The 14,361-nt window shown below is 30.1% G+C and overlaps 1 protein-coding gene across 1 annotated transcript in view; it reads right to left on the minus strand.

Moving 5' to 3' along the window:
- Positions 1-41: 41 nt before the first annotated feature.
- The window catches only part of LOC129971945 (GTP-binding protein GEM-like), an 89,284-nt gene continuing 74,964 nt past the window's right edge, over positions 42-14,361 (minus strand). The window contains exons 3-4 of the mRNA XM_056085923.1: positions 3,763-3,988; positions 42-286 (exon numbers count right to left, since the gene is read on the minus strand). Of these exons, the coding sequence (XP_055941898.1) occupies positions 42-286; positions 3,763-3,988 (471 nt within the window). The remainder of the gene's footprint in view (positions 287-3,762; positions 3,989-14,361) is intronic.

Consider the following 14,361-nt stretch of genomic DNA (forward strand, 5'->3'; position numbering starts at 1 on the left):
AAACATCATCATTTGAAAGATGCAAATCTTGTGCAAAGCATTCAGAGGCGATGCAAGTTGTCACAAGAATGGAACCTCAAATCGCACTTCTGCAATAGCCTGTTCCACAGGTTCTTGGCTCTGGATGTGAATTTGGCGTGATGTCTGCAGGAGAGTGCGGCTGCTTGGCGAGCTTTCAATCTCACTTGGCTTAGTGCTCCAACCAGTAGTTCGTCGACATTGTGATGGATGGTGACAGATGTTTCGATGAATTTGACATCATATTTGTTTGCGACACTCCTGCCATCTATGAGAAAAAAAAATCGCAATGACTAGGAAGCCACTTTTAAACTTCCTATAAACTTTATAATTTTTTTTTTCATTTTATTGATACATTTATTTTTACTTTTTTCTTTCAGCATAATAAAACAGGTTTCAAATTTGAATATTCATGATTTCAAGTATCAGTTATATGATCATGAAAATAGACGTGGGAAAGATAGTTATGCTCAAAAATGAATATGATATTTGAAAAAAGTGTAAAATTGGGAGATACATTTTATTTGAAACTGTAATAATAATAATTTATATTATTTATGTTAAAACTCAATTTATATATATTCATATTAGAAAATTAAAGATTCTGCCTATTTTATTATATCCATATTGTGTTTAAAAGCAACTTGAGAGCTGTCCGCATTTCACGCTGATCTAAAATGAATATGTTTGAGTTTCAACAATCATGAATTCAATAAACACCAATTTATTATCTCACATCAAAGATCAATGTTAGTAGGAATATTAGGGAATGTTGCAAGTGTCCTCGCACACATGTGACATTCCCTAATATCTTATTATTCAATTTGGTATTCATCGTGATATTTTTAATTCGGCATTCATCGTGAATTATAATATAATGTTTTTGTTGGAGAACTTCTGTGAATGATAAAATGCAGAACGTTTACGAAAATACTGAAGAATCTTTAAAGTGTGAAATTTGGTAACTTGAAAAACAACGACGAAATGTAAAAGCAAAGAAAATTTTTGACTGACTGACAAATTAAATGATTAAGTATAATGCAGCGGTATTTCTAATACATTTTTAATCTAATTCATAATATATAAGAATTAATATCAATGAATCCACTTTACAATGTTTCAAAAGTTCTGGGTATATGTGAAAAGGAAGGCAAGTCGATGTAACAGAACTATGATGCAATGGGTTAGTGAATTCGCAATAATCTATTTTGAAACTGAGGCTATTATAAATTCACTGCAATTCATATTGTTACAAATCTGTAATTTTGCTACGCGGCACGTATAGTGTCACCGTGGGAAAAACCGTTGTAAGATCTGTCCTGTGAGTGCTGAGTGGGTGCCGAGTCAATAACCTCAGAACTTGGCGATCATTTGGCGACTTGGCAATGAATTTGATGATTTTGGTGACAAAATGGACAATGCTGGAAAGTTTGAGAACTTTCACGATCCATCCACTAAGAACCGAGATACACCCAGATACGCCCTGATTGGTCTGGAAGATTCTAGCCCCGCCTTCCGGAACTATAAAAGACAGGTACTCTGAAGCTGCAAAGAAGTCGTGTGTGAGAGTAGTCGGAGTTACTGACAAATAATACTACTAGAGGACTAAACAGCAATCAAGCTTCTGAACTAGCGATTAAATGCACTGCGTTATTAAGATTGATTAGCGATATTTGTAGAAGAAAAATTTGTAGCAATATTCTTGATTCCAAGCAATTCAAAATAATGTTTTCTCTATGATGTGGGAATTGTAAATATCATTGATATGCTATTTGGTCATTGCTTTCATATGGTGATTATATCGAAAGCGTTGACAAAATCAAGTAATATTTACATTTTTTACTTATGTAGTAGGGAAAGCCCAAAAGTAAAGGGACTTCTGCAATTTCTCGTTCCAGGGTTTGGTAACAGTGCTATTATCCAACGCTGAATTATGCAATGTGCAATCTATGCAACGTGTCACACTTATTTCCTCGTTAGTCGTTGGAGTGTCGCAGACCCTTACATATGACAGCTCTTTTGTCGATCTGCATCAAGGAAAAAGTGAGAGCAGCGATTTGCTTTATGTTTGAAGAAAGTGTTGACCCTGTGGAAATTATTCGTCGAATGCAAGCGACGTATCGTGACAGCTGTTTATCGCGAAGCAAGATCTACAAAGGGATAGAGCGCTCAAGCAGGGAAATGAGGTAGGTCATCGACGTCAACCACTGAGGACAATTTGAAAGTCGTTGAGGATATAGTGATGGAAAACAGACGAATCAATATGTCATGGTAAACTCCGAAAGGTGTCATCCTGCAGCAAGATAACATGGCCACATTCTACACAATTGAACAATAAATTAGTAGGTATTCGAAGTGCTGGAATATCCGTCATACTGTTCAGAACTAGCACCTAGTGATTTTCTTATGCTTGGGTCACTGAAGAAAGCGCTTAGGGGGAAAAGATTTGTAATCGATGAAGAAGTCATTGTTGCGGTGATAAATTGATTACAAATACAACCGATAAACTTTTTCTTCCTACGTAGCCGAAGAACTTGTGAAACATTGGGAAAAGTGCGTTGAAGTCTAGATTGGTTATGTAGAAAAATAACGTATATTTCAGTTTTCTATCAAATACATCTTTTCTCAAATGTCCCTTTAATTTTTGACTCTGCCTTGTAATATATATTCTTATTGCAAAATTAATAGACCACTGCATTACTGTATTCATGTTTAAGAAAACCTTATTGAAATTATTCTTGAATTATCGATTGAATACCCGAGTTTTTATTTTTCATAAAAATAGAAAAAAGCATACCGTAAAAAGAAAACAAATTTCGTTTAGCATTTAATTTTTAGGGAAAAGGAAAGAGAGAGCTCATAAAATTTACAGGAATCTTCATTTCTTAGCAAAAATAATTGGTTAGGGATGAGCACATGATGATTTAGTTTGTTCTTGTGAAACAGACCGGAATAACGATGAATATCACTGAAGACAAGTGCAAACATGTCAGTTCCAGATGCTGAAAACGGTGATTAGTTAAGGAAATATCAGGTTGATTGGGCAGGAAATGTTAAACAAAGCGTGAAAAGACGGAACGAGGATCTGGCTGCAGAATGAAAATCTTTAATAGAATACGAATATTTTTTATGTCGGACATAGTAATAAAATGTTAATATGGTTATTTCTATGGATATGTTAATGATGTAAAATCTACATTATGCTCTGACTTGAAAAGTTATATTATTTCTAATATATATTGGCATTTCTACGTAATCAAAACATTTCATTTTATCATGCTTTTACAATAAATTGCCTTTTCATTTGCATTAAAATTTGGTATATTTTAAATAGTTTATCTACATGGATATTTTTATTAAATTAATGAATAATTTAATAATAATTATTATTAATTATTAGGTTATAATTACAACTTAATAATAATATTAAATTATTATTATTATTATTTTATTTGCTGATTACCTTCTTAAGAATCTTCGAATTTTTTGGCTATTATTATACTTTTTCCTATATATATATATATATATATATATATATATATATATATATATATATATATATATATATATATAAGGATAAAGTATAATAATAGTCAAAAAATTATAATATATAATGAGCTAAAAGAATTCAAATTTTAAGTCTTATAAGGTTTTATGACCCTTAAGGGATTTTCTTATTTCTAATTATTTCATTTAATTACTGGCAATCCAATCAGCAATTCAAGCAAGAATGTACATCCTTACTCTCTGTGGTGACTATTCTGACTCGTGCCAAATCGGATTTGTTTCCGACTAGAATGACAGCCTTGGACCTGAGTCCTGGTCCCAGGGGCAGCGAAGTGACCGGCTGCTTGTTAGCGAGGTCACGCATCTTGGTCAGGCAGTTGGTAGCCTTCCGGAAACTGGCCACATCGGTCACGGAATACGTCACAAGGATGGCGTCCGCGGCCGTGAAGTCCTCCAGGGAGAGCTGAGAAAAGAAGAAATACAATCAGATCAGGGTAACTTTTCATTACTAGAACCACAGAAATGTAATGACGAAGGAACGTAAAAATAAAATGGATAGTATGGGATTTTTTTATATAAAAATAAGTGGTACATTTGTATGGGATTTTTTTTAATAGTAGGTGGCGTTTTATTGTTCAATGGCCATAATAAATATGAAACTGCAATTGACACTACTACTAAACATTGATTTATAAAATAAAAATTTTTCTTAGCTCACACTTTTTTCCTTTGTCTTATAAGAAATACAGAGAATTGGAAAAGAAATGGAATTGGAATGAAAAAAAAATATTCGGCATGGAGATTTTCATAAGCCATACCCTTTAGATTACAGTGCGTCTGATTAAATCAGAAAAATTAAACTTTCCTTAAAAAAGATTTTTGTTTTAAATTAGTTTATCTATATTAGCGACCCGTTTTTAAAGCAACACTAGAGTTATTTTAGGAAGTACCTCATAATTTTGAACTATGGTCAGATGATGAGGACACCTGAGCTGGTGCCCCCTCTCCAAACTTTCCCTTCACAATCATACTGTTAATTTGTTAGGCAATGGGAAAAAGAAATTCTAAAATGCGATGGATTTTAAAGTTCTTAGAATTACTAGATAGTTAACAAGGGATGTCAAATAAAATAATTCTATTAATAGGGAATGGCGATAACAAGTTTAAAGAAATATTCTTTTTGGCAGTAGGTCATAAATTTTTTAAAGAAAGTATAAAAAGTTATCTATCGAAAATTTTTTTTAATATAATTTCCGGAATACTTCGTTTTGAAGAAAATCTTCGACCCATCATTTATCAAAAAAGGAATAAAATCATTAGCTTTTTTCTTTGAGCAACATTATATTTTATGCTATTAATTAAGTTAGCAATAATTAGCTTCAAGTATCTTAAAATTCTATAAATAAAACTGGTTCTTATAAAATTCTTACACTCGCAAAACATATTTATTGTGGTATTAAATTCACTTTTAATCTCTACGTCATTCTAGAATTTCTAGGTGCCTTAGGGAATTTACCAGAGATTTCAAGTGAAAGAGTTATATAAATAAGATGTTCGATTCTAACTGGCAAAAAAAAAAATATGTATATTATCTATCGAACAGGGCTTGACATAATTCGTAGAAAATTTTGATTTAGAAAACCCATCTATTATTTTCAAAAACAGAAAAAAAAAAAAAAAAAAATTGGCCAGCGTAATCGTTTCTTATAATAACTAAGGCAGCAATAATTAGTTTTAAATATTTTAATATTCCATGAATAAAATATTTTCTTATACAAATTTTACATATCAAATACATTAAACATATTTCCATTCATATTTATTTTCTTGGGTCATCTTTATTTTTTATTTATTTTTATCTGTCAATATAATTATCTGAATTTGCTATTTTTTTAGATAAATTTGTGAAAATGATATTCTTATTTATACAAATGCAAAAAATGTGTACGAATATTTTTATATGAATTAATATATTCTGAAGTTTAGTTTAGTTTAGTTACATTAACATCCCATTTAAAGCAACACTAAGGCTATTTTGGGACGGACCTTGTCATTTTGAATCGTAGTCAGATGACGAGGACGACACCTGAGCTGTCCCCTCTCACCTCCCCACTCCAAACCGCACAAGCGGGAGGACGTTTGGTCATGACGGCTTTAATATGCGACAGACCCCCTTACACGACGGTCCTTGGGTGGATTCGGGTCGCGAACCTGAGACCCTCCGGTTTCGAAGCCGAGACCTTGCCACCGCAGCCTCTAATATAGTCTGAAAATCAAGATAGTCTGTATGAAGAATCTTGTCTTCGAATCTTAATTCCATATTAAGATCTTTAATTTGCTACCGTAGGTTTTCCTACCTCCGTGCCCACACTTTTGAGTCTGGAATGTAGATTGCCGTTCTAATAATGAATTCGCATCTAACCTCTAATGAAACTGTAATATCAGTTACCTTGTAAAAGAATAGTAAACCAACAAATGAATGAAATACCGCCTTAACACATCGTGTCAGATTTTATCTAGAATTTTTTGCATTCCCATTTCTTCACAGAATCATTTGTCTTAATATATTACGCCATACATCGGTGTAAAAATAATTTATTTGTCTTTTTGTTCATTAAAAAAATTTCATTTTTTTAATTTTTTGTTTTATAATAATATTATTATTATAATTCAAAATACTTATCGTAGATGAAATTCATTTGTATTTGGTAAAGCTTTCTTTCAAAGGTATGCATTAGTCTTCTATTAAAGTAATTTAAAATCCCTCATATACTACAAAATGGAAATGAGGATAGTTTAAAAAAATTGCACCACTTTACAAAGACTTATATTATTTAATTATCTCACTCAATTTCAGTATGTTTTTGAATTTCAATTGAGTGGCAAAACATTATGTTCAAAAATGCATAAAGTTTAATTTTAATTGATTAAAGTTTACAATTGATCGACTTACAATTTTCGTATGTTCGAATTAAGTTCAATAAACATAACATAAAAATTTTCATACTATCCTTTTGCATTTATATTAAGAAATACTAACGAAATATATAACATGCCAAGCTTATTCTTATCGAGGAAGTATTTAATTGTGACATTAAAAAAATCTAAAAGAAATAGCATAAAATGAAAAATTTTGGTGTAAAAATATATCTCTATATCTCAAGAGGAAACAAAAATAAACTTCTATAACATTTTCTTATGGAAGGAAATAATTCTATGAAATGATATAGAACTTCAGAGAACTTTGGAAAGTACTCACAACTCTCCTAAAGACGAGGTGGTTGACTTACTTTAAGTACTTATAACAAAATGATTGAATAAAAATTTGACATTAAATAAACACTCGAGACTGAGAATTTTTTTTAAAAAAGGCGATCACTTTCTTAAAACAATCTTAAGCATAGAAAGAAAAAAAACCTGAAATATTTTTAATGCAAACAATCATCCATTAAAAAAATGTTTATAAATATAAATAGACTAAAAGGATTTCATATCAATCGATCATCATCGACAAAGATGATCTTTCATACTGAGATAATACTTTATAAAGAAACAAAACAGAATATTTAAAAAAAAAGATGGCTTATATTTTAAGAGCTAGCAGAATGTAACACATAATTCTATGAAATAATTTATATCTTATTGTAAAAGTAAATTGTCTAAATTAAATTCAAAGACGCTAGAATGGGCTTCATAACGAGACAGTAAGGACGTGAAAACGAAAGAATAATGTTAAGTTACAAAAGCAAATTCAGTCAGAAAGAATTATAATAATTACTGAAAAGAATGCCTGCCTGTAACAATGCATTCTGAGCAGTGACAAAAGAAGGATAAACTAATGCTCAAGAATATACTCAAGAATATACCAGGCTCAAGAATATAAAGACGCAAGAATGTGCTTCATAACGAGACAGTAAGAACGAGGTGAAAACGAAAGAATAATGTTAAGTTACAAAAGCAAATTTAGTGAGAAAGAATTATAATAATTACTGAAAAGAATGCCTGCCTGTAACAATGCATTCTGAGCAGTGACAAAAGAAGGATAAACTAATGCTCAAGAATATACTCAAGAATATACCAGGCTCAAGAATATAAAGACGCAAGAATGTGCTTCATAACGAGACAGTAAGAACGAGGTGAAAACGAAAGAATAATGTTAAGTTACAAAAGCAAATTTAGTGAGAAAGAATTATAATAATTACTGAAAAGAATGCCTGCCTGTAACAATGCATTCTGAGCAGTGACAAAAGAAGGATAAACTAATGCTCAAGAATATACTCAAGAATATACCAGTCTCAAGAATATAAAGACGCTAGAATGTGCTTCATAACGAGACAGTAAGAACGAGGTGAAAACGAAAGAATAATGTTAAGTTACAAAAGCAAATTTAGTGAGAAAGAATTATAATAATTACTGAAAAGAATGCCTGCCTGTAACAATGCATTCTGAGCAGTGACAAAAGAAGGATAAACTAACGTTCAAGAATATACCAGACACGAGAATCACTTCCCGATTAGAGGTCGAAAGTTCTCTGATTTCTTTTTCAAAATCTATCGAACAATTCTTACAAAAAAAGCTATTCTTACTCATTTCTAACGCAAAACAGATTAAAATATAACTTGCTGGAACGACTTACTTCACTGGATGTCTTTAGTAATAGCATCCTGTAAATATGACATCCTGTAAATTTGATAGAACATATGTTCCTATTAGGTGGGCGCAAATTATTAATACAAACGTTCATATATACACATTCTGGTTTTTTTATATAGTAGATAAAATTTGCTTACTTCATATTCTTATGTAATCAGAATGGTATTTTAATGTATGAGTATTTCCAAACATTCCAATGTCTTATAGCATTATTTTTGATCATGCATTAGTTATATCTAAAAGTTTTACGATCATCATTTAAATTTATCATATATCTTTTTAAACATCTTGTATAAATGAGCAAGATTTTAAGCACTGAAATGATATGGTTTTAAATAGTTTTACAAATTTGGATTTTATATTCAACTTGAATTTATTTATTAAAAAAAGGCAATTTTAAATCAAGCAACGAAGGGAAGATTCATATTTTAATAATATCAAATCAAAATACATGTTCGAATTAGTGACTTATTGAAATAAGTTCAGTCGAAATGCATTTTCAATAATATATACAAAAACTGTGCTGTGTCTTAAAAATTATTCTCTGTTCAAATTATCAGAAATATTGTATGCATGAGAAATGATTTAAATTATACATAAAAAAATCTACTAATAACACTTACCTAATAAAATATAAATTAAGTAAGGTAATTGTAGTTCAGAAATTTGCAAAAAAAGAAATGAGTTTAAAAAAATCTGTTAATTATTAAGTATTCTTAAAACCAGTAGGTATTTTCTGTATAGTTTTTATTCCAATACTTATTAAAAGGGGGCAGTTTTGTAATTCAAAGTTAATTTTCTATCTTAATGTCTTTCAAATAGGTGTAAGTATGGTTTAAAAAGTATATCAAGCAAAAGACTGAAGTCAGTGTTTAAAAAATAAATATTTGACATATTCCTCAAAAAATTTCTGCTTTGACAAGCGAATTTGTATGTTCTTAAATCTCAAAATGATTAAAAAAATTACTATGAGAAATTCGAAAGGAAAATAGGGTCGCGGTTGCCTGATGGTAAGGTCTCGTACTTGAGCCGTAGGGTTTCAGGTTCGAGACTCGATTCCAGTGAAGAACCGTCATGTAAGCGGACCCATTGCACGCAAAATCCATGAGGGCCAAACCTCTTCGCGCTGGTGTGGTGTGGAGAAGGTGGTGCAAGCTTAGGTGTCATCCTCGTTATCTGTCCGTGGTTCAAAATTACGAGGTCCGTCCTAAAATAGCCCTTTAGTCCCAAAATAGTGTTGCTTTAAAACGGTACATTAATACAATTAAACTAAACTAAACTCGAAAGAAAAGTAAATAATCTAATCAATTTAATGAGTTAACAGCGTAAAAAAAGCATGAGGAAAAAAGTCTAATATATAATATTAACAATGTTCCTATTAATTCAATAGCAATAGAATCTAATGATTTCTTATATATTAATAGAAAATCCTGAAGCTGATCAGTCAATTTCAAGTACGGGAGCTTAGAATGATGCCGTGTTTTTTTCCTATCGATATTTCCTTTTATTGACGACATTTATTATTTATTTGTATATTAAATTTAATTTCATGGCTGACAGTTTTAAACATAGTACATAGAGATGAAAAATACATTTGTTAAGAGAATTCTGTGATAAGAGGATGTGTTGTATCCTCTAAAGCATTGAAGGTTACAGCATAGTTGAAGCTTGCGTGGATAGGTAAACTAGAAATGATTACTCCCCGATCATTTCCCCAAAATTTCTTTCTAAATCTTTTATCGCTTTTCCCTCCCAAGTGAAAATTAGGCACCTTAGATAAGGCAACGATCGTCGTGTTCAAATTTTTATTTTCTGATATCAGCATATGATCATTTTGTGCTTTGTAGATTAATGATGAAAACCGAATATTCATTTCAGGTTAAACGAAAATTTGACCAAAATTTTGAAAATTGACCGACTGAAAAAAAAAATTTGACGAAGAGTTGAAATTTATTAAAATAAATCGATAAATATTCCAAATTGCATTGATCTGTCTTTGCATTATAGAGTTATTGTATCTATATATATGCTGAATTATAGCCCGTTAGAAGATTCGATTTTCAATGGATTTGATTCAAAATACGAAGATAATCTAGACTTTAAGAGTTAACATCATATTTTACTAATCTAGCATCTTGCATTTTGTAGTCATTATGTTCAACTGCACTCCAAAAGACAGAATAACATACAATGAGTGGAGTTTGTTAAAGATTCAATAGAAATCTACAGCGATAGCGTAAAACAATTAAGAAAATTTCATCTGCCTAGTTTGAAGCTTTTTGAATTATAATGTTTACAGATAGATAAATTTAATTTCAAAAATGTGTTCTCTAAATTCAGAGAAGTCTGAAACGAGAAAATTCGCCAGAATATCGAGTTTGTTTCATTATTAATATAATTATTACAATATTTTCTCATCGTACATGATAAAGTAAAAAGGAATTTTCCATATGAATAAAAAAAAGGAATATGCCATTACCCATCTCGAACTAGAAAAAAAGTTTAGTTGTTACATTCCTATTAAAACTTCGTTGAACTTCATGAGGAGAAAATTGGTTTTAGTTTAAATCATTACACAGATTCATCCAAAACAAAAATATAAATAAATTTCCAAAAAAAAAAAAAAAGACTTTTTTGGGTAATCACGGATCATTTTTTTTATTTGAATAAATTATTACGGAAATACTGATATATTAGTAATCAAAACACTTGGCCCACATAGTGTTTTTGTTGGTAACTATACAAGATATTAGTTTGCAATAAACTTGCTTCTTTAACAAACCATGATTTATGTCTATTTTAGATAAGGCCTAACTACTCATTTTATAACATAAACATCACCATAACGTATTTTAAAATTCGATTAAAAATCATTGTTTTGTATCGTGAATAATGAATTTGGAATGAATTAGATCTTATCCAAAATTGCAGAATAGTCCAGAATTTGATAAAAACTCAGAAACATTAATCTTTTTACAATCTGAGGTAACATGTTAAATTCAATAGTAATAACTGATCTTAATCATTAAACAAAAGCAGTTATACATTATCGATTCAAAAGAAATTTCTTTTAAAAAATATATCGAAATTTAGCCTACTCCATTAAAAATAAAATATTAAATCTTGAATGCAATGCATATTCTCATTGCCAAATATTTCTATATAAAATATTAATAATATGTAAAAGGCCTTTTCTGCAAAAAAAGTCTCTATTATGTAAAAAAGGTATGCTTATTTCAAATGAATTAATCAGAGAATTTAAATATGTCAGAAAAAAAGAACAAAGAATTTTTTAATAAATTTCTACTTTTGAAACTTAACAAAGTTTGAAAATGAAAAATTAAGATGATCATATATTAAATAAAATTTTTTGGTGTTGTAATATTTTTAACATTGTTCATTTTTTTAAAAAACTGCATTTCTAACTTTTTTTTTTGTTCTATTTAGCAAGATCAATCAGCAGAAGTGGTCTTCTTGAAATTTTCTCGCATATTCTATAATAAATGTGTTGTTTGAGGGAACACTTTGCGTGATATTACAGTACAGTAGTTACGAAACATTAACCTTTGGCATTTTTAGTGAATCTGCATTAAGTGAATCATTTGCATTTTTAGTGAATCTGCATTAAGTGAATCATTTGCATTTTTAGTGAATCTGCATTTAGTGAATCTGCATTTAGTGAATCCTTTGCATTTTTAGTGAATCTGCATTTAGTGAATCATTTGCATTTTTAGTGAATCTGCATTTAGTGAATCATTTGCATTTTTAGTGAATCTGCCTTGTGATTCTTGGCAAGAGTTTTGGTGATTATTTCCTGGTAAGCGGTTAAAAGTATCGCAGAATTGAAGTTGGGTTTTAGATGCATTTTTCCAAACCGATTGAAATAAGAATTTGACCCCTGAACTTCTCTTGTAGTCACAAAATCTTGTACCATATTTGATAAATTTAAGTCAAAGCGCTGCGTTTCTGAGCTATCACGTTTACATGTTTTTGAATGTACGGCTCGACAGACGGTCAATCTCTAATTGAATTTGGTTCTAATATCTTCACTACCGATATTAAATTGAATTTTATCTATTTAACTCTCTTTATTTTATAATTATCATCGTTAATTACAAACTAATTCTTTTCGTAATTAACTAATATTTGAACAAACAGTTAGATAGACTTCCTTTGAAGGAATTTGCTCAAAATTTGATATAAATCTACAAATTGGTGTAATGACCATATACTAAATTTCATCAGTCTAGCTCAAAGAGTTCTTTCAGTTATCAAGTACAGAAAGGCAGACAGTTTTCCAAAAAAGAGTTTGTTGAACTCAGGGAGATCTAAAACATGGATATTGGCCAGAATCTCGAGTTACAGTACTTTCAGTACTTTCGAGTTCTGTACGATTACAGTACTTTCTCTGTATTTCGGATACAAAAAATTAAAATTCAGTCTCTTGATGTTTTTGACTCAATGAATTTGTACATGTGATAAAAAATTAGATTTAAGAGAATTAGGATATTCTAATTTTCTATTCTGTTATATAACTTAAGAAAGATTAAGAGAGAAGAGAGAATCAAATTGTATATTTCGATTAAAGCTTTTTAAAAAAGAAAAGCTTTATCTAGTTATATAAAGCTTTCCCTAGAAATAGTCAAAAGCTTTTAAACTATGTCAATTAATACCTTTTATAATATCGCTTATCCTTTTAGATATAACTAATGAAATTGAAAAACTTCTCAATAAAACTGAATCGTTCTAGGAAAACATCTATATTTTTACCTTAAGATATAGCTTTGTTATATGGCACGTTCCTTGTATTTCAATCAAAGAATTACAGAGAGATTTTCTCATTAAACATTTTATTACATATGCGTAAATTACGGAAGAAGGAAAGGCAGCAATTTACATCGGAATTGCTTCCAATCTTTTAACACTGTTACGCACATAATCACTGTTGGATATAAATTGTCTTCACGATCGTCTTGGGAGCCATGCGACTACCCCAATTCCGGTATAAGAAAATACGCACTTCCTGTTAACGGTCACTTTTATTGCTGATATTTTTGCATGAAATTTGTTTGGGCTTCGTCTAGGACACATATAATGCTCCAATCATAAAATGTTTCTTGGTATCCTAAATTCAAACCATATATTTCCCAGTGATATCTGAAATAAAATGCCAAAAGCTTTTTGAATACAAAGATATAATGAATATCAAATATAATAAATGATTTGCAAATATTTATTGTCTTATCCTGTTGTCCAGAATTTTAGATCGTGTTTTACTTCATTTTACTGTTTCAGATTTTTGCTATGATTCTTTGTAATTCAAATAAGCAGAGCTTCATTGCAGAATAAAGTCTTTATTAAATGACCAAGAATGACATGACCAAAGTTTTTTTAACTAATAACTTACCTTCTTTTATGATGAATGATTGATTCACTCAGGAAATAATTGAAATGACCCTCATAAAAATATATTATAGACGATTCATGAAATATATTATATGTGATGCACGTCAAATAGAAGAAGAAATTAATTTATACTATCTAAAATGTGTAAAGATTGAAACAAAAATACTAATGCTAAAATTTATAAAGGACAAAAAAGCAAATTATTTGTCGACGATTATCCTTTACCACCAGAAATATTAATAAAAATATTTTAATATCATGTCAAGACAAAAGAAAAGAGTGTGAGAGAATGAAAAAAAAATGATAAGTAAAAGCTTATGCCATTCCCTGGAAAATACATTCCTAACTCGGAGGATAAATCTCATTTTCATAAATATGTTCAATATTTAAAATTTTTTTAAACATTTAGAATTGTGAAAAGAAAATAGTACATATAATATTTCTTTTTCTTCCAAAAGAGTTATAATTTGTTCAAATGAACCTATACCATGAATTTTTGGCTAATATTCATGCGTAAAATTGTGCTCTGCTCAAATACAAATAAACTATTTTCCAGAAATATCATACAGAATATCTAAAATTATATTCATATTGTGTTAATTCAAAACAGTTGTTGATGTTATTACTTATGGCACTTGCCATAGACAAGCCCCCTGCCGAAGTCAGCGATTTAAGCCGAGTTTGTGCAGTCCCTTCTGAAGGTAAAGGCCCCTGAGCACCCGAAGGCTGAAGTCAGACTTCTAGCTCATATGAAGGCGACGCTCACACACTCGCCTG

The sequence above is a fragment of the Argiope bruennichi genome, chromosome 6 (genome assembly GCF_947563725.1).
Source record: "Argiope bruennichi chromosome 6, qqArgBrue1.1, whole genome shotgun sequence".
NCBI lineage: Eukaryota > Metazoa > Arthropoda > Arachnida > Araneae > Araneidae > Argiope > Argiope bruennichi.